The sequence below is a fragment of the Ascidiella aspersa genome, chromosome 9 (assembly GCF_963924565.1).
Source record: "Ascidiella aspersa chromosome 9, kaAscAspe10.2, whole genome shotgun sequence".
Classification (NCBI taxonomy): domain Eukaryota; kingdom Metazoa; phylum Chordata; class Ascidiacea; order Phlebobranchia; family Ascidiidae; genus Ascidiella; species Ascidiella aspersa.
The window spans coordinates 18,107,566-18,129,475 of record NC_139455.1 but is presented as its reverse complement, the minus strand read 5'-3'; the positions used below and the strand labels follow the sequence as shown (position 1 = coordinate 18,129,475).

The following is a 21,910-nucleotide window of genomic DNA, read 5'->3' as shown; positions in this document are numbered from 1 at the left end:
GTTGATTTAATAAGTGTGGTAGGCTTCTAGGCCAGCGTCGAACAAAGTTTTGTTTAATATAGCATAATATAGTGTGTTTCCTAATGTTATTGAGTTATGTTTTAGTGTTTTACATAGCAGTACATTAAGGTTATGGCTTTCTGGTCCAAAATAGGAAAGTTGTTAAAGTGTTGTACCATGTTTATACCATTTTTAGTTTATGTGTTTATTGATAAGTTATAGAAGGTTTAATATAAAATATACAACATTAAGGAACTTAAATATGAGAATACTTTAAAAAATCTAACCTATAATATCTTCTTGTTTCAAATCATTTTATCTCTTGAATAGCGACATTTCATACTTCATATTTTATTTGCAATACTGTTACCTACAATTTTAGACCAAAGCAAAGCAAGGAATTTCACCATTTAATGTTTAAATTTTAGGCAAAGGGTATGGTAGAGGAATACCAAATAATTGCATTTTAATTACTATTGTTGAATAAGCAAAATCATTTAAATTTAAATGGGCAAAGTTAGTGTTTTTGAGTTATTAAAGGTCAGAATGTGAAGCCTTGTCACCTTTAAATGTAAACAGCAGCCAGATTGGAAACTTGGGATGATTTTGCAGCTTGAAGTTGCGCGGCTTAAATAACATTTCTACCTAAATTTGTGCGGGTGTAATAATGTTGTTTGTCAAATTTGTACGGCTGGAAATGAAGTACTATACCATTAGCGTGGCTGAAGTTTTGTGCGTTTGAGCGATTTTTTGTGACTAACTGCATTTAATGTTAATTTTTCATGAAATGTGCGGCTATGAACGAGCATGAAAAATTACTTTCCAACCTGAACAGCATCCCATGCAATATATATAAAAAAACTTAAACCAACCTTGTAAAAAACATTAGCAAGAATCCTGGTTTCATTACAGTGCCTTCCAACAAGGTCTTTGGCATGTGAGGTATACCAAATCACACCAGTGAAGTTGTTTGGGGTAAAATGTAGGTAAAATACATAGTAAAAAAGTAGTGAGCCACATTCAACAGATTGAATACCTGTCTGTAAGTTTGACAGCTGTGGGTTGGTCATACCTGACTAACCCAATAATTAGCGTTGTTTTAAAAGTGCCAGAATATACCTTCTAAATGAGCATAATAATGCATTTAAACCTTATCATTTCTTATTTGATTCAACGTTTAGAAGTTTCATAATTCTGTGACATTAAGGTATCTGTAGGTGTGATTGACCTGAGAGCCATCAAAATGGATTGGGGTTTGGAGCTTTGGGTAAGAAATACAGCATTTATTTGAATAAAACTGTCACTTTTCTCAGGAAATGTTTTGTATAACAATATTTTACCTAAATTCTTATTTTTGTTTGGTCACATCCCTAAAGTTAAATGCTGTGTTCGCCTAAAACCCAACCATGTTTTGACGTTAAACTAGGAAATTAACAACCAAAATAGTAATCCCAGAATTGTGCAAAGGTGAAAAAAAAATCCTTACTAACAATGTGGTTTACACTTTGGTAGATATTTTTAGAATGTCACAAAAAAATCAATTCCCACTAATTGCAGTGCTAATGGTCAAGCTTTCGAAAATATCTAAGGTTGAATACCCAAAAAGGGTTTTTGTAAATGGATCTTAAAAAATTATTAAAAAAGCGGCTGGTTCTTCAGCCAATAATGCTGCCAAACATTCTGCCACACCGCTGTCAATTAAGCACAAATAGTTGCTAAAAGTAAAAAAACACTATTCATTTTTTATCTTTAATAGCCGAATATAATGTTTTCTAGGATCAATTTGACAATGTTGACAAACACCTGCACCACACCATCGATTTTGGTGACCGCTATGCAAAGTTTGTTAAAGATCGATGTTCTATCGAAATGGAGTATGCTGGAAAGATGCGAAAACTTGTTAAAAGCTATCAACCAAAACGAAAGGAAGAAGAAAGAAACATGTATACATGTCTTTGTTTCCCATTTGTTTTTTTAGGTGTTAATTAATTGCTTAGATATGCATAGTATTAATAAAGATTTGCATATGCATGAAAGTGTTAACAAAGATTGAATGCAAGGGCTAAAATTCCAAAAAGCTGTACAGACCTGCCTATATGTTTTAAATATGTTCTTTGTTACATTGCACTATTGAACAACCAAATTTATTTTTAGGTTTTCAACCCACAAAGCTTTCCAAAGTCAACTATCGGAGTTAAATGACATCGCTGGCCAACATGAAACTGTAGCTGAAGAAATGATGTCAAATATCAGTAAAAATGCCCAAGCTTTCTATAATGAACTGAAAGCAGATAAGAAAAAGGTACCCAAAGTTGTGTCATTTTTGAGTTGTAATTCTATCTAAAGAAATGTAATAAGGGTCAGCTAACTTGTTTGAAAGGATTTCCTTTCCAGATTGCCTTTCATTTATATAAACTGTAAACCATTGTTTTTCTCTGTACAAAAACTAAAGTAATAGGTGACTGTTTACATAACCACTTAGTATAAGTTTTTAAGGAAATCTTTTGTCCATCTCTACCTTTAAACTTTAAGGTTGCTTTTTAAATACAGGTTTAAAGGGATTACATTGGTTTTGGATCAATTCCATTTATTTATAGGAGGGCTGTAGCTTTAATAATTCATAGGTCAGACTTTCACCAAAACAAACAGCTTTCTTTCGAAAGCATGTGAGCACTTGACCTAAGCTGATAGTATTTTAAAGCTGGTATTTATTAGCAACCATGTATAAAATCAACAAAACACTGCTTAATCTTTCAATATTTTGAAAGTAGTACAAGTAGTATCGTAAAGTTTAGTGTTTCTGAACCTTTTTAAACTTGTTTTGTATAGATTGTTTGTTAATAAATCTCGCTTCAAATCATTTGGTATGATGAATACTGACTGTGTGCAAAGTTTGATTTATTTATGCACCTATTTCCTAGTTGGTTAAAGCATGCCAAGCTTACCGAAATTACCATGACTAATATGAGTAGTGATTCATAGTCTAGTGTTCCTACAGCCATAATTGCTCTCTTGGGTAGTTAGATACTCTGCTTTTAGTGATAACATGACTTTAACCTAAACAGTAGTACATCTTTACTTAGAGATTTCAAATGGTAGTAATGTCTATTTTATTAAATAAACTTTTTGTTTGTAAAAAAACATGTCTAACACTTTAAATAATATACGTTTGTATAAATCAGTAAACCATGTGCTACTCAACTGCAAATTTGTTTGTGGTTATGTATGGTCATTTTTAACTTATGTTAATTGTCTGGCTTGTTGAGCTTGGAGAAAGTTTTCAGGATCATATGGCATCTTGTTTAAAGTAAAACACTTTACATTCAAAGTACTTTTGAAGTGGCTATATACCTTGGTGAAGTTCAACTCTAATAGCTCTTTGTACAGCCAAATAGCTTTTTTGTGTTTTCTAGTGCAATTTAGCATTCCTGTACCCAAGAAGTAAAACTGTTACCTGAAACAAAAGTGCAAATGTTGTAGTTATTTGTTTGTGATAGTGCTTGTATTGTTAATCTGATCAAAATAAAAGGCACAGTTCATGATAAAGACTTCATGGACAGTGGCTTCTTTATATTATCGCGAATCACCAAAACAGTTTAAATATTGAATATAAGGGATGTTAAAAATAAGCACTGGTCGTAGGTAATAGAGTGTATTGGCCATCCGCACAAAGTCTCAAACTTTTATTGGTGCTGTTTTGCTTGTCAACCCTGAAGGTGACCAACTTCACATGGAATTTTTACTTTTTAATGTGTGCCCAGATAGCCTAACATATATTACTAGCAAATATAAACTAAACATTGACAACACTTTATTTTGCATTTTTCAATGCAGTTTTTACATAATTACTTTGCCAACCTTCTGTTTATCTAAAGAAAACCACAGATACTAAACATCATTTTGTATGATGCAGCGGTTTCTATTTTAATCCCCTATTTTTCCCTGTAACCCTGGCTGTATAATATAGATCATTGAACATTAAAATAAACAGTCCAATCATATTTACTTTGTGGCTAGGTAACTTATCCTAGAATGGTGTGCAAGTTTTGACAAATGATATTAAGGGGCAAAACCCCTAAAGTTCAAGAAACCCAATTTAGATCTAGATTTGAACATGCTTTGCATCATTTGTACACACAGACAATAAATGTTTGTTGTTTTGCAGTTATTCCAAGATGGCCGTCACATGCAGGTTGTTTTGGAGCAAGAAGAGAGAACCCTTGAACAATTAAAGAAAAAGTTTGAGAAGGAATGGAAAGAGTGCGAGAGGTCTCAGAGTTACTTCGAAAAGCTTGACGCTGATTCTAATGTCACAAAAGCCGATGTGGAAAAGGTATTTGAACTGAAAGGGTGACTCATTTTGTATTACTTTGATTGTTTTACTTATAGGAGAAATTATTAAAAACCAAAAATGTGAAAAAATATCATCTTGACAATAAAAATTTAGTAGTATATCTAGTAGTAGTATAGGTTGTTTTTGTTTAAATCACGAGTCTTCCTCGTGTTATATTTCTAGATGGTAACACAGTATTAGGGGCTATTACTTTGTTTTTAATGATAATTTAACTATAGTGCATGTTAAAAAACTTAAAATATAACATTTTTAGTTTCGATAAGTTTAAATTTGGACTTTGGTGGCTGCAAAGAAATATCAAAATAGAGAAACTATTAATTGTAAAATAAATAACCCTAATTGTTTTAATCCACTCCAAACACCTTTACTGATCACTGGTCAGTCATAGTTTGTCAAAACTTTGTCACCCAAAGGCAGATAGTTTATCAAAAGCTGTTGTTCTGTTACAGCGCTCATGTAGCAGTTTTTAACTTAACAAAATATTGATATTAATTAATTTTTGACTTTTTATTTCAAAATCGCTACCTGATAATTTTAGACGTAAAGTATCGCTATGAGATCTGATACCAAATGACATCATAAGTATGCTCAAATTACAAAATAGATCAAATTAAACATTTGAGCTAGTTTTTTTAGGTAATTAGGTCAAACTTTGCTTTAGCAATTAAGAAGTTTAGTAACATCCATTGTTAAGTGATATCTTTTTACGAAACATTTATCTTTTAAGTTAAAAATCACTGCATTCGATTGCAAATCATGCTTGAACTTTGTATATTAATTTGGGTTCGGAACAGCACTGAAATCACCTAAGTATCGGATGACAATACAATATTCCGATCCAATATTATCGTACATCCCTAAAAAATACATTTCTCAGGCAAAGCACATTTGGTTAAGCAAAAAGGACAGTGTTGAATCAAGCAAAACAGATTATGGAGCCTTCCTGCAAAAGTTCAACACCAATCAGACAGCTCACTATAGAGATGCAATGCCAAAGATATTTGAGGTAACACTAAGCGTAAATTGCTGTTTCGTTAGTTTTTGAGTATTGTATTTAGGTGTAATAATTAATTTATCACTTTATGTAACAAGGAAAAAAAATATAATTTAAACTAAAGCATCAAAATTCAAAGAAGTTTGTTATATTTATTATTTTGTTAGTAGAATATGTACACTAAAGAACTAAAAACAAAATATATACCATATATTTTGTATAAAATACAAAGTTACCAAATAATTTGGCTACTGCACTGTTTTTGAGTAATTACAATTTCACCAGTTTCATTTTGATGAATGTTCCTTTATACATTTGTGTTGGACAGACTTACGCACTTAAAAAAAATTATTTGTAACTTTTAAATAAAACACTGAAAGCTCTACAGCAGTGGTTCTTAAACTTTTTGAGACACGCCATCCTTTAACAATTTTAACCAAACTCGCGCCCAACCTTGTTTCAAATTTAAAAAACAAAGCATAACAGCAATTTATTTCCAGAATTGCATCAGTACGAAGGATGTAACTGTTTTTAACCAAGCCTAACCTAGGGTTGCCATAGTTTGAAACGCGGAATTTCTGACAAATTTACCGCGGTTTCAGTGGCCAATTCCTGATCAGGGACCTTAAAAACACTCGAAAATGACGTCAAAAAGCTCTAAAAGTGGGGTGGAGTAGGGATTTGGGGGCTTTAAGAATACATTTTAAGTTACAAAAAACTATTAAATAGATTAGTAATGCTTTCTTGGCATTGTTTAATATAAAAATTACAAGGCTTCTGCGTTTTTAAAGAAAAACGTACAGTATCGTGTTAGGGGACGTCCCAGATTTTAGCAATTTTAGAGTTGTAATTTTGGAATGTCTGCGGAGCCCCTAAATGTTGTCCAATTGTTTTGCAACCTTATGAAACTGATTTTTATGTGACACATAATGGGAAATCAAGCTGAAAACATCATTTTTCAAAAAAAAGTTTAATCTAAACAACCCTAATGCTGGGTAAAAGTTTCTAACTGAGCCTTATAAAACAGAACGCAACACGCAAAAACTCTTTTCAAAAGCAAAAGCAAAGTGATTAAAAAGCCATAAACTTGATAGTGTGTGTCGCAACAATGAACATTATTTTGAAACAATTAAGAGTATTAGCACTTTCTCTGTGAATATTAGAGCTATTTATTAAACAGTACGAAAAATTAAACAAATTTTGGTATTAATAAATATCGTTTTTAATCGCATGCGTGCGTGCGTGGGCTCACACCATGTTTTCCTCAAATGGCCTATCAGAGCGGTTAACTTAATCACGTGATTAATGCGTTAGCATTAAGTTTTTGTGGAATCATCTCCTCACAAAACGAAAATACTAACCTTAAAATCAACAGGAATATTCTACACGACAGAAAAAACTAATGTGTGATAACTCGATGTTGTCCATTCTAATATCACTTCACCTTAAAGTTTAAATTTTTCGCGGCCCCCTGTGAATCTCACACGCCCCCCAAGGGGGGGCGCACCCCCGGTTTAAGAACCACTGCTCTACAGCACTTCAGGTAACATTCTCTTGGCATTAACAATATTTTTTATTGTGTTAAATTTTTTCACAGAGCTACAGAGATTGCGATGAAAGAGCTATTCTAAAATTTAAGGAACTTATGATTTCATATTCGTACATTGACCAAAAAGTAAAACCAATCATACAAAAATGCTTGGAAGGGATTGACAGAGCGGCCAATGCTATAGATGCAAAGCTGGTAAGAAGCTGCTTTTTTATTAAACGAAGGCTATTTTTAATTGAACGTTTCTATTTTTTGCATATGCATGTCACAAATTTGCATGAACAACAAAGACAAGTAACGGTTTAGCAATCCTATAACTTTGTGTGCGCCAGGATATTTCCTAACCTTAATATGGCATTAGCATATAATATGTAGTAGTTTTGGAGCAGTACAAAAAATTGTCAGCAAACTTTGATGCCATTTTATTGTCTAACAACCAACAGGCCATATGAGCAAACAAGTTTTAACAAAACATTTTGTACTGACTTGCTCATGTCCTGTACATGCATTAAACGATATGAATAAGAACAGTAAGAACCACTCTCACAACATGTTGTGCAAATAGGTGACTCCAGAGTCATTATTTAATTCAGGCAGGATTTTGTATTATAGATCTATATTTATACATATTATTATAGACTGGTTTCTAAATCAAATATGTTAAATTGTACCAGGGAAAAGTTCTTATCCTATTTTTGTGGTAGTTTAAATTCTTTTTTTCAATTCTACATCTTTTGAAAGCATTTTTAAATATAATTCTTGGGAGTGTTGTCAAATATTTTCTGCTCTATGTGCACTGGACTAGAAGCCTATGTATAAATATGCACCACCTCATGTTTAAATTACATTTGTTTGCTAAGTTGGCATGAAGTGTCCAAAACAGTTTACTGTGGTACTTTCGGTTTGGCGCTCTTTACTATTTCACTCATAAATGGACTACCACTTTTTTACACACAGTTAACCTGTTTTGCATTACTTTTTTATTGCGAAAATACAATTTTGGTCTTTTTAACTCCGCTTACAATCGAAATGACATATTTTTTTCTGATAAACTACAAAATCTGTCGATTCAAAGTTTGGAGCTTTAATATATGTTGTCTTCAACTTTGAGGTGATATTAATAATTTTTTTATACCTAGAAGATTTCATTATGGTTCTGTGCACACACACTGTTTGACTTTTAAAGTTACCTAACCACAAAGTCTAGTACATTCAACTTTAATTTTTTAAGTAAGATAACAGAAGAGAATGTATTTTCCTACAGACTGAAGCGTTATGGAATATATAATATACTGAATTATTTGCTTTACTAAATATTTTGAGTTGTTTTTGGCATTTACAAATTCGCTAAGAGAAAATTTGAGCAATATTAGTGGCTTGCTAACACCTGCGCATTTTCTTTCATCGCTTTAACTCTTTTACTCAGGATGCAGAACTGGTAGTTGAGCGTTTAAAGTCTGGTTTCGTGCCTCCTGCTGACAAGGAATTTGAGGATTACACTTCTCCAGAACACGGAAAGGCAAATCACGAAGAGCAGTCCGACTCTCAAAGAAACTCTCTCGTCATCGGTAAAGGTAACAAAGGAAAAGGTGGATTCAGCTGGCTTTTCGGACAAAAAAAGGTAGGCCATGGCCCATGCTTTCTGTTTTTGTGTTAAAATTGCTGTTTGTTGTGAAATCATCTAGCTGTATGTTGTAGTTACCTGATTTATCGTAGAACAGTAGCATCAAGTTTTTTTTTTGTTTTGTAAGTTATTCTACAAAAGTATGACTATTTAAAATTTTGAATTTTATTTAAACAAACTTTGCTGTACCAGCCAAATGGTATTACCACCTACTTTTAAAAAGATTTTATTGATTCATATTTTTTTTTATTCATATTTTCTTATCTGATAAGTAATATTGTTTTATAACTCTGCCTTACCTTTAAAAAAACTTTTGTGTGTACACATTAAACATACCAAAAACATTTTCTCATTCTGTCTGCATATGTTATATTTTACACATATATCCAAGAATTACAGTTAGCTATTTATAATTTTAAAATATGTCTAATAATAATTGCTTTAATATGTGTTTTTCATTTTAAAGCAATTATTATTGGACATATTTTAAAATTATAAATGTGCATATATTCAAAGTTAGCGAATCCAATCCAAAAACTCTAGTGTCATTTAGTAGTGTTTTCGGACCATGGTCAATATTTTTATCAAGTTCATTAAATATAAAATGCAAATTCGTTTGTCTAGCATTATGTTGTTAAATTTTTAATTAACATGCTAACACCAAACAAAACCAGTTTACGAACTGGACTACTACAACTAAAAGCTTGCGTGGTGACCGGTGTGTAATTCCAACCTACTAACATAAGTTGTAATTGTGTGTATACATGGAAGCTTGTGTAAGCTAAGCTATTTGCCATTTCTACAGCCATATCCTGTTGGTTACCACACAGTGTGCTACAGGTAGTTTATAGCCTGTCAGTAAGTTTTTTCTCTGTCATCATATCACACATTTCTGAATATCAATCATTCAACAAACATTTTTCCGAAAAAATTGTTTTTCCAACAAAGGTTGACTTTTGCAACAAAACGATTCAAAAACATATACAATATATAGTTTAAAAATTATATCAGAATTCAGTTTTATACTTACATTTGGTGTTGCAAGGTTGCAAGTATTAAATCAATTTATATAAAAATAGTTTATAGCAATTGGGTAAGTGTCATTGCTTGAAGGTTTTATTGACATTGTAATTTGTATGCTAATACCTTTTTCTGATTGCTTTACTTGGCCGATTCTTTTTTGTTTTTCTGATAAAAGAAGAATATAAAAATACTAGTTATTCTATCATTCAAATCTTACTCATTTATAGATTAATATAATCAATTGAAACATATTTTCTTAAAAATAACTTATTTTGCAATAGTAAGTGCATTGACTTACACAGTTTTTATTCTTTGGTCAAAAGTGAAGTTTGTCTTTTTGCTTTTAAATTCCATTGCTGTAAAAAATAACATATATCATGCTTATTTAATAATGATTTCTATATCGTGTTGATTTTAAAATAAAAGGGGTATATAAGCATGTATTCAAATGTAATAAATTACAAAATTAAAAATACAAATTGAATACAATTTGTCAACAGGAATAAACAGTGATAGAATTTTTTTTTGCTATAGCCAAAAAAAGTTTTATAAAAAATCTTAATTACAAAACTCAAAATTTATGAAAAACTCAGCTGGATTTTGTGTTTCTCTTGCATGCAAAGGAGCTTGCACTTTTGCCAATGCATGTTTGTTGTGTTGCTACTAACTTAATTCTGTGCTACTTTGTTGCTTGCCTTATCAACACTAACTTTTAACAACAAATTTTGAAAGCAATGTATGTTAGAACTTAAAACAAATATGACACCATGCATTGTTGGAGTTAAGGTTGTCTATATTTTTTAAATGTAAATATTAAATCTTTGTCATTCGTTTGGAAATGTTGATTGAAAAATAAATTGTGACTAAAGTGTGTTACAAAAATTGTTATAAATACAAACTGATTTACTATATCTTGGACCACCCATAGTGCTTATTTTAATTCTAGATTCACTCTTAAGTCTATTTTAGATCATCCATGTCGCAAATAGCTTTGCTGCAGCTATATAAAAATTCTCCAATAATTAGAAACACTGTATGACATATCTCTAGAGGAACGCTTGAAAATCTGCAACTTTTTGGTACATTTATGTGAAGTGACTCATAAAATTCAACAAACTTTGCAACTAAGTTTAATCCTACTGATCTCCAATTGTTCGTTTAATGAGTTAAGAAGTTAAATCAAATCGAATATGTTTTTATGTTTCCATATATACAAGTTGGTGTTTTAAATGACTTGAATCATATCCACATAAATTCAATCTGGGCTTACATCATCTGTTTAAACAACTGCAAACTTGCAAACACCAAATATCAAAACCCCATTAAACTTAATCTTACACTCCATCCATTACGCTACTTATTCTATTTTACCCCAAATTTGATTGTTGATATTCAGAATACTTTGATGTTTTGCCAGAAAGAAATAAACAGAATACCCCTTTTTGCTTTAACCGTTCCAGCAATTCTTGTCAAGTAAGACCCCTGATTTATATAATTTATATCTATATATGTTAATCTTGTTTGAAAATATTCTCTAAAGCTGAAATTTGTCCTGTCCTTTTATTTCTACCATTTCCTTTGAACAATTTCCATATAACTGTTATAGCCAAGTCCAGTAAACTACATCCGCAAGCAGCTTTCCACTGAAAGCTCCATTCCACGCTCTCAAAGTGTAACCAGTGTGTCGAACAATTCCGATGGCAACCTTTCCGCGTCAACTTCGCCAAACAACGATAGTGAGCAAAAATCTAGGACACTATCTTTCACAAAGAAACCCAACTATGAGGAGGTGGACCTGGGCAATTCCCCGTTAACTCAAGAAAAGAGATGTGCATCTGTCGACCTTTTGGATCAAAAAGAATCTGTTACTGGTGAAGCAAAATACAATAGCAACATAAGAGCTAGGGCTGGCAGTGAAATCCGTCTTTCTGTGACACGAAATAAAAGGAAATTGAAGTCGATGTTTCGAATGAGCAAAGCCCCAGATACTTTTCCTAAAATCGAAGTCTCTGGTCCGATAACCGTTGACATGTCTGGCGCAGCGATGGCTGGAGAGTATACTGATATTATTAGGCCTGGTCAAGAAGGCGTCGCAGAAAATCTGTATGATGAAGTGCCCGCAACGGACTCTGGGGTGAGTTCTGGGCAGTTGTGGCAGCACGCCAGTGTTAGAAAGCCGTGGCTACATTTCCTGCATGTGTTTGGCGAGAGTTGAAAAGTGCCTAAAATAACGTACTGCCTAGAAAATGCATAACTAATAAAGTGTGTCATGTGTGGCAAGGTTTTTCTGAGAACTACAAGATTGATATGCTTAATGTTTTGTTTAAACGTATAAATTAAATTATGGAGCCACATTGCATTACTTTTTGGCACTGGAAATGTTGCGACCAAGCTTTCTTCACCCATCTTGATTTCCCACCCGCTCTCAATTTATTTCTGCATGGAGATTCTTGTTCTGTCTCTCCTGGGTTTCTGATCAGTTATTTGCCGAAATACAGGTACATTTAAGGGTCTATTTTGCTCCTGGCTTTATTTCCTTCCTTTGATTTACAAACTTTCTGTTAATTGAAGGCTGCAAAAATTTCCATTTAAACCACTTTTTGTTTGTTTTAGTTTCATTTTGATGTTTCAGGCTGTACAGATAACTAGCCTTGTCAGTTCTTAAGCTTGGCTTAGTAATGCAGAAGTATGGAAAAGGATAGCCTAATCTTTTTAACAATCCATTTGCATGTTTTTCTTTTGCATTTTGGCAGGAGTATCCTAGTCTTTAATTTATGTTTGCTGTTTGTTTAAATGCATTGTTGTCACTGGATTTTTTTACTGTTTGCCCTGATGCTTGGTTTGTGTAATGACTATACCTATTTGTGCTGATACACTATGCATCTCTTGAACCAAATGTAACAAAATTGTTTAAATCTTAGATTATGTTAGCAAACTGTTAGTGTTATCTCTTTTGTTTTTCCAGTTTATAGTTCAACTGACATACTAAAATTTAAACTAGTGTCTTGTTTTATTGCCACAGGGAATAGTAAACAGTGGTTATGACATACAAATATCAGTTTCTTAACACTTACTTTAAAGTAATTAGTTATAATTTTGAGGCTATTGTGCAATAACTGCAGTGTTAAGGTATTTCACATACTTGCCTTCAATAGATGACTTTTGATTTTAATTTGAATAAATGGCCTGAACACAACTGGCATGGTATATACATATCGAATAACAAAGCTTTCAGGGCAGTTTGGATTATGAATTGGACTCATGCGATCTAATTTCATGTCTTTACAAAGGCGTTCAAGTAAATAAGGAAATGGGATATGACGCTACATTTACATTTGAGTTGTTTTTGCCTGTACTTAATCATGCCTCTATATTCTGCTAGCAGAAGTTAATCTGACACAAATTCAATGACGCTTTAAAATGTTAGACAAAAATAACGCATTTAAAATTATGGACTGTTCTATGTATATTGTGCTATAACATATACATGTTTTCAGTAAACTTTGCATGTATATTACTCTTGTTTTTATTTGTAATATTTGGTGTAAACGTTATTTTAAGTTGGCAGTTCTATAGTGGTTTTACTGTTTTGTAAGATTGATAACTCAGCAACATAATATGTAACGACAAACTTTTATTTGTAACTTTAAAAAAGTTACAGTAATATAAAAAAATGTACGTTAATAGATAAAATGATATAAATCGTTATAATGAAAGATTAAAAATATAAATCTTTATATGTAAAAAATGAAAATGAAAAAGATGTGCCACAAACAGCGATAACCATCACAAGATAGGATACGAACTTAACTTCATGTAGATCACTGAGCCTAATTTAAATGGTTGTATTCAACTTATGTGTTATGTCAGGAAAAACATAAGGACAATAAAGTATGTTTTTCAAGTTTCGAAATGTTTATAGACTTCTAATCCCCTGCCCTGCATGAATCTTCACTAACCAACAACTTGCCTTAGTGTTCCGTTTTAAAATTTAAGTGAAAATGAGCATCACATCACCTGCTGACTGTTGCTTATATTGTAGTTGTCACTTCTGCAAATTTTTCCAATTTTTCTTTAATATTTCCCAAGGGTGCAGAAAGTCCCGACTATTCACATCTCCCTCCCGAACAACGGAAGAAAAAACTTCAAAAACTAATTGAGGATACTAGAAAGGAGCTAACCAAAAAGGAAGATGGAAGGTTATTAGTTTATTCAAATATCAAAAATTATAATTACTGTTATTAAAACTTGTTATTACCATTTAATATTTTGCCATGTTATTAAAATCACTTTGTTTGGCCATGTCCAATGCTATTGTTTCTAAGGGGTAGCAGTAACATAAATACTTATAATTCTATCGCTAAGTATCGTATCACCCTTGTGCAGAAAAGCAATGCTTAAAATGCAAGATGTCTACCGAGCAAACACTGCTCTGGGTGATCCTGGGTTAATTGAAGGTCAAATCAAACAGGCCACCATTGATATTGACAAGATCCAAGTCGAACTTTCTCAATACGAGGTAACATGAAATTACTGATAATGTTAAATTTGCATTATGAAATACTTTTAGCAAGGCGACTGGTATAAAAATGATATAAGCCGAAAAACAGAAATTAAAAAAAATATTTTAATAAAATGAAAAGTTTTGAGTTTGAAATACGCTGTTTGTGAAATTAGAAATTACTGTATTACCCATCCCAGTTAAGGTAATTTATGTTGTGGTTAAATTTTCTTACAGAGACCAGGTCTAGCCGTATATTTTTGCTTGCTGTGACAGTCGCAGTTTAACCGTGTTTTTAAATAATTTAGGCTTAGTTTGATCCAGAACTATGCGCTCAGGTCTGGCCTGGTGTTACCAATCGTACCAAGAACTTAACTTTTTACATTTCGGTGCGCTGACTTTTCATCCAAGCAATTGTTTTTAAACGTTTATAATTTTTCCGTGTCAACATCGCCTACCACAAGTAAAAGCCACACATTCATGCAAGTTATAAAGCGAAGTACGCGCACATTTTATGGTTAGTAATGGGTGCGGCAAATTCTGTCGGTTGTTTGTCCGATGAGTGGTTTGCCCTTTTGAGAATGCGAATTGAAAGTCACAGAACGGAAAATGGCGCAATTGTGCAAGGCGACAACAACAGTGCTCGCGAGATTTTTCCTGTTATACTTACAGGGTCAGAAGCTGTGTCCTAACGGCATGCTGCCCGGACAATGGAACCCACCCAACTATTATTGTAAACTGGACATTACCTATACGCTTTGACGCGCCGCTATAGTGATACGCTTTGCTAAGATTTTAAATTTATGACTTGTGGAACAACTGCAAAAATCGAATACGCAAAACTTGTATTCTGTGTAGTGTTTATTATGGTCTAAAAATCTACCCTTTTTTTTGTCTATATGAACAGAATTTGACAGGTTTCATTTACAGAGTTTACATGCTTTAAACTTATTTTAAACTAGCGGCAGTTATGTTTTCGTGTGAACGACAGTTTTTTTTGGCCGACTGCACTAAATTAACCATCGAGTTTTGTTCGCTTCATGCCAATAGATCGAATCCTCAGTATATCTTTTATAATAATGGAAACAATGCGTTTCCCGCTAGTTTACGGGGCTGATAGAACCGGAAGATTTAGTACAATGCGTTAGCCACTCGATTCTTGAGGCAAGAGGTCGCCGAGGGGCGACGGTTCGTTGATTAAATGGAACGTTACTTTATGTTCAGTTTCGGCCAGTTTTATTTGATCAGTTACATTTAGATTTTCTATTCGTCTAAATACAGTGCTATCATCCCTCGATCGATCTTCGTGAGGTTGACCCAAATTTAAACGACGTCCCACTTCGTTGCGTCCTTGCTGCTTCATATCAAATTGGCAAGAGTTTTGATCTTCACGTTCCACAGTTCATTTTTATCTTAATAATCACATAACAATCAATGTGAACCTTGTGTGCACATGTAGCTAACGATAACGCCGCCTAACGATAGAAATAACAAATGACACTAATTTTCGTGCAAATTGATCTTGTTAAGAGGGATATTCAAGCAGATCAGAGACAACATCCGAAACTGTTTGTCAAGTTCTATATTCCATAATGATCCTACAATATTTGAGTGATAAACGTTCTAATTTGATTATAAAAATGACCACATAGTATTTCATCGATTGTTTGTTATCCAATCCAACGTTTTCCTTATAAATGTATTTTTTTATAGAAAATAGTTAAAACAATTGAAAAGTAGGATTTCCCTAAAAAGGTAGTTTTAATCTAATAACCCTCAAAGGTTTCCTTCGTACATTTTATTAATATTTGTTTGCCTAATTAACTATAATAGTGGCCTGGTATCGACTCGCACTACATTATGTAGTATTTGTATCAATAAGAAAGTTATACGCATTGGTACTTTGATAATTTTTTATAAAAGGTTCCCTTTTTCCTTCTATAGTTTGATTTTGTTTCTTTAAAGTTCTGTGTGACACCCGAAAGCGCGGAAACGAAACTCGTATCTATTGTTCCAGTTGCCTTGAGGCGGTAGTCGGTATGATGAATCGCCGGTTTTCCGCCTTTCGTGACCAGACTCGGCTCAAAAAACTTGGAGCTATGGCTCTGTTGATGCGGTCGAAAAATCTAAGAAACGTGTGGAATTAGATTTGAAAAAGTTCACATCAATTAATCATTATTTTAAACCCAGTTGTGCATGAATATTTACGCCTATATCTTGACGAGCCACTACGGCGCCCTAATTGATTAATATTTACGATAATCGACTATATAGGTAGATAGGATTCAAAGTTCATGGTATTTTCCTGAAAAGAATACTAATACTTGTGTTTCATATGCTGGATTTGCGAACAAGCACTCTTAAAATCCGATCAAATCATGCGACAGTCTGGTCGTATACTACAAGCAACTTAGAAATATTTTGATTAACGTTTCGAGTACTGCGGTCGGCGCCAGTAAAATAACACCTGGACAGTCAGCGTGAAATGCCAAAGAAATGCCAGAGGTTGCGACTTGAACGTTTTACTTAAACATGCAAGCCCGATCGTGTTCCTACATTAACGCCGTATGGGTACCAGCACGTGTACTTAAACAACTGTCTTCGGCAAAACGTTTTCTGCAAAGCGCGGAACCTACGTTGAAAGTTCGTTTTAATTTGTCACCAGGAGTGGTACAGCGACGCTACGGGCAACGTGCAGAGTTCGCCAGCACGCGGAGCCACCAGGAACACCACGACAAACGACCATCACCAGCAGCAACAACAACAGCAGCCCGTTAAACAACCCCTCGCTACAGAACCTGCCGCCAACAACAAGTCAAGGTATGGGTTTGTTGCGAACTGGCGTGATTTTGCCTTGTGACTATCCTGTACTTGATTTGCGTTTCGATTTACTAAAAAATTGTTTTTTTTAACAACCGACAGAGTGTGTCCAGTGTCCACTAGTATGGGGTTTATTACATGGCGTCATTGATGTTAAATTGTGACTGTACAAAAAATTGTCTCTATAACAATGCCTCATTAGGGAAATTTATTTTTCATCAAGTTGTTAAAATATTCCTACCTTATTAAATGATGTTAGTAATGAAATTTAATATATTGGGCCGAAATGTTAAAAAGCTTGTATTTCAAAAGTAAATAGAAAATTCAAAAATTAATTCATTTTTTATTAACAAAAAAAAACCCAAAAATAGCATTTTTGAACGAAAAATTGCCAGGTTAATAGAACATTTATTTCCGGTGGCGGCAATGCAATATTTAATCTTTGATTTTATTTCTCTTAAGTGCGATGCAACGCGAGCAAAGCTTCAACGACGACTTTGACGAGGAAGCCGAGCCTATAGGAACTTGCAAGGCCATTTACGATTTCGAAGGTGCGGATTAAAATTTACCCAACCCTGCATTACTGTTTTAAAACTGGCTTGTTTTCATTCCGACTACTAACAATAACGTCTAATTTAGTATATTTGTAAAAAATCAAATGGCCTTTTATCACTATTTTAGTAACTTTTCTTATGAAGAAGAATCGACAAACGTTATACTGTAATCTGTTTTATTTTCGACAGATGTCCTCCATATTTAATAAAAAAGCTAAGAATGGGTGCTGCTTAGGAAAAATATACCTCTGCTACTCACAACCAGTGTCAGTTTAACTTAGTGCGAAGAAACAACTTAAAATCGTCAGCACAAACTAAAAATAATATTAACCGTAATTTTGAGCACCATATTATACTTGAACATGTAACTTTTGGAATAAGTTGATTTTAGGGGCTTAAAAATATACATAGAAGTAACTTTGGCTTACAATGACAATAGCTGAAATGGCTAATCCATGAGACTGCAACAAACCTAGTAAAGGACAAGAACCGGCAAAATAACTAGATCTTTATAGGCTCCACTCTATCGGACATTTAAGCGCCCTAAAAACAAAGTTTATAGCGTTTTCCCTACATGCACAAATTTGTGACATTCGTTTAACCCAGTGGTTCTCAATCGGGGTACCGTGGTACCCTGGAGTGACATTTCTAATGCCTGAGGGTGCCGAGAGATATTTAACAATTTTACTTTTGCTCGATACAACTCTTTGTGTAATATTAGAGTGGAATAAATCCAATTGAAACTTTCTACGTTGTGCAGAGTTGATGTGTGTCGTTTCAGTTCCGTTTATTGTGACTCGTGATTTACATACGGAAAAACCTTGTAGGGGTGCCGCGATATATTTATTATTTCTCAGGGGTGCCGCAAGCCATAAAAGGTTGAGAACACTGGTTTAACCCCTCAATCCACCAATATAGTTAAACGACCGAACCTAAACATACCCGTCTCCTTCTCTCCGCAGCCAATTCCGAGGGAACCTTGTCCATGAAGATCGGCCAGGAGTTTCAGGTTCTTGAGGCGGACAACGGAGACGGGTGGACGCGAGCGATGTACAACGATATAGACGGCTACGTACCAACTTCCTATATTGAAGTCACCTTCTTCACCTGATCGCGTGTATCGTGCGCCAAAAGTCCGCCTGGAAAGCGTTGAAAGAGAGAGAGGCGGGCACTTCCTCAAACCAGCCCCACGCTAAAATTAACTGATTTTAAACCTATCGGCATTTGATCTCAAAACGCGACCTTCTATTGCGACTGAAAGCCGCTCTATAAACAAAACACTCCGTTTTGAATCGAATCGTTTATTTCGCTCAGTATTATTTTAGTGACGGCTCCTGTAAAGATAGGTTTATTTTATAAGGCCTTTGGCTCGCCGATATAAGATTTTGTTGGCAGATAAAACTTCTTTTTTCAGTCAACAAATTTCCGAATTGTTACGGCTAAAAATATACCCCAAGATACGGTTCAGCTTCTTGCCTATCTCACTAAATGATTTAAATAGTTTTTTATCTTGGTTTCATGTTATGTGCTGTAAAAGTTAGCTAGCATGGTGGGACGTTGCCTAGATTTACGAGGTCTTCTATTTCAGTAGCAACATAGGCCCTAAATGTCAAGTTACCAACTACTATAGTCGCAAAAGATTTGTGTTATACCTTGAAGTACAAGACGATAAATAGCTAGTTTCCCTGAAGGGAAACTGCGGGTTGTCCATTATTCTCCAAGATTCGGCCTTAGTGCGGTAACCACGGGCTGTCCCTTTCTAAAATAAACCCTTGTTTAACCGGCAGTTCAATTTGCACAGGCGACAGTTTATGGCGTTGTCAGCGTAGTTGCATTCCGTTGTACGACTTTTCAAACTTGATACGAAATTTCTATTAAAAAGCCCGCCAAGGGCTGTTATCGCTAATTCACTAAACATTTTGCATTGTTTCTACGATGTATTTGCGTTGCAGTCCGAAGTTAATTGGGCCTTAGGGGACCCAAAAACCGAGAAAAAAAACAGTGCATTGCCAATCTGCGCTAACTTAATAGCCCTGGGTCAAAAACCCATTTATACAACTTAGCGAAAGTTATGCGCAAGGTTTTTAAATCAAAACGTGGTTCTTCTTGCTTTTTCCGGTAATTTTACCACGGTTAAAAATACTTTCGCTTGCTTTTGGTTTAGGGAGTTGTTGTCGCTCAAACTACCTGAATGTCGCTGTCGATTTTACTGGAAAGTATATCTACGTCTATGACGTATTGTTGCTTTGTTATCGCTGGTAATCGACTTCTTTTTTTTCGAAGTCATTGCTCATTAGGCAAACTTTAAACGTTGCGCGTGATCAATAAGGTTTTTCGTTCGTGTGACTCGGGTAGACACCTTAAACCGTGTAATGACGAAATAAGCGGAAACGTGACTTGGCTGACTGGGCCATCCCTACTTCAAAGGATTTTGCATTGAGGTAAATCCCCTTACTGTCGCAACGCAACAACATCATGATCCTGACGTAATCCCTGCTCAGCACCAAATAAAAAAATAGCCTTTCAGCGGTTTCTTACCGGTCACAAACTATCGTATTTGTGTTTAGCACAACAACAGTGGTTTTCAGAAGCACTTTAATGGTCATTAGGACCCCGCAATATCCTTTATCCGATGGGTTTACCTTGGCCCTCGCTGCAATATGTGTCTCGAATGCCGTTCGCCGAGCCTACCGCAGTGTTGTTTACTTGCTTAATCTGCCTGGCTGCCGTAAACCCAACCTTTGGCCGTTCTTTGGACGTTTCTTATTTTCACTTTCTTTTTACGCTGTTTTATTTCGATCAATTTTTTGCCGGAAGAAGCGACATATTTACTTTTCGTTAAAATACAGTGAGTTTTTCTGTTTAAGGGGTTTGGGAAGGTAGGGTCTCATGCCCTCTCATGGAATAAGTTAATTGTCGGAATAAGTTTTTTAAACAGTTTTATTTGAAATTGGGAACTTGATTGTTCTTTAAAGCAGTTTTTCTTTTAGAGAATTTATGTCGTTTCTTCCGCCCTTTTGTAAACCTGCTTGCTTATCTTATCGTCGACAATCTTTTGGAATCGTTTCAAATGTTTTATCGTATTGCATGTCAGGCGATGTTTAAAATCTTTATGTGCTAGCGCTTCTAGACCTTTGGCTGTTGCCGCGTATGTTTTATCTCCCATGGAGTTCGCTGTTTTACTCATTTTTGTTTTGAAAACAAAAATCATTGAGTTTATAACAATACGGAATGTTTCTGTCGATTTGAAATTAGAAGCTGTTTTCAAACATAACGTGATTTGCGGGATTTTGGTATGGATTGGAACGGTTTTGCCAAATACATACATAAAACGAACTATACATGTCCTTAATGTAAACTTAAAACACTGATTTTTAATTGTGCGACCATTGCTTAACAGTTTTAACTTTGTATTTCTACTAATTCAACTATATATACATTAACATTTGTGATTAAAAAATGCTTAAACCATTAAGTTGTTCGGTTTGTTTTTTCCGTCAAACCTTGGTGGTTAAGGCTCTTCAATTTACACTTTTATTTATAGAAAGTCATATATTGCTTTAAAAGTGACGAAAGTTTCCTCTGCTTTTTTGAAATGCGTTTAATTGGTAATACTTCTCATTTCTAAAAAAAATAAACAGTTATTAGGAATAACCGTTGTATGGATAAGAAATCCATCTTACTTTAAAAAAAAAAAAAAAATTAAGAATATACTTTATTTTAAAAAAAAGCGGCGACAAATCGTAAATTTTTAAGGTCCTTTTCTTGTTCGTCAATTATCTGGTTTTAATTTAGTCAAACTTCTAATACATAACCCCTAAACCCCTATTAAAACCTATTGAAGTTGTTAGGCCTATTACACTTGTCGATGACGAATTTTAGTTGTTTTTTTAATGCAGTTAGTATTCACTTTGGAATGTTATCCATTGTTGTTTTTTGCTTCCATTCCTCCATTGAAAACGTCAAATCTGTCACTTAAAAAATCGTTTCCTATCGCCACGTTAGAAGATTTGCATAGCTTTATTAAGACCATTTTTCGCATGGCTTCGCGATTTTTTGACCTTCCCTTTCACGTCGGCACGAAACCGCTTTTTTATTTTGCGCGTCGTCATAATTCCATGTTGTCTTGTTATTTTTCGGTCGAAATGCGATCGTCGTTATTTGCTTGAAACTCTCTCGCGTGTCGCAATACAAAGTGTACCTATATAATTACACCACGGTGTGTTTCGACTATAGTACTAATGCAGGTGGAATTAAATAACATTAGTGCGATTGTGGCCACAATAACTACACAACGATGCCAAATTATTTATTATCTGAACTAAAATTGATAATAGGTGTTCCTTATAATGTACCTAATAGGTGTTTCGTCAACAAACAAAACAACGTTATCTTTAAAAATGAATTAAGTTTTTTTATATTATTGACCAATAGCGCATGCTATTTCAAAGAAATTGTGAAAAAAACGTGTCTTTTCTTAAAAAGATTTTA

At 34.0% G+C, this 21,910-nt stretch overlaps 1 protein-coding gene across 2 annotated transcripts; it reads left to right on the top strand.

Annotated features, from left to right (window-relative positions):
* Positions 1–1,179: 1,179 nt before the first annotated feature.
* Positions 1,180–21,068, top strand: LOC146133372 (formin-binding protein 1-like). Of its 2 annotated transcripts, XM_083396408.1 has the most exons (13): positions 1,180–1,267; positions 1,777–1,943; positions 2,155–2,302; positions 4,166–4,333; positions 5,232–5,360; positions 6,946–7,092; positions 8,324–8,518; positions 11,151–11,678; positions 13,634–13,743; positions 13,931–14,063; positions 16,711–16,865; positions 17,328–17,416; positions 18,382–21,068. In XM_083396408.1, the coding sequence occupies exons 1-13, from the start codon at positions 1,244–1,246 to the stop codon at positions 18,528–18,530; spliced, it is 2,142 nt and encodes a 713-aa protein (XP_083252534.1). In that variant the 5' UTR covers positions 1,180–1,243; the 3' UTR covers positions 18,531–21,068. The 2 variants fall into 2 exon arrangements, with proteins under 2 accessions (XP_083252534.1, XP_083252535.1); XM_083396409.1 differs by lacking the exon at positions 11,151–11,678.
* Positions 21,069–21,910: the final 842 nt, after the last annotated feature.

Excerpts from the sequence above, each read along its gene's own strand:
- LOC146133372 (XM_083396408.1), top strand. The coding sequence starts at position 1,244 with ATGGATTGGGGTTTGGAGCTTTGG. Across the intron at positions 1,944-2,154 it reads AAGGAAGAAGAAAGAAACAT|GTTTTCAACCCACAAAGCTT; the intron begins GTATACATGTCT and ends ATTTATTTTTAG. Across the intron at positions 8,519-11,150 it reads GGCTTTTCGGACAAAAAAAG|CCAAGTCCAGTAAACTACAT; the intron begins GTAGGCCATGGC and ends TAACTGTTATAG.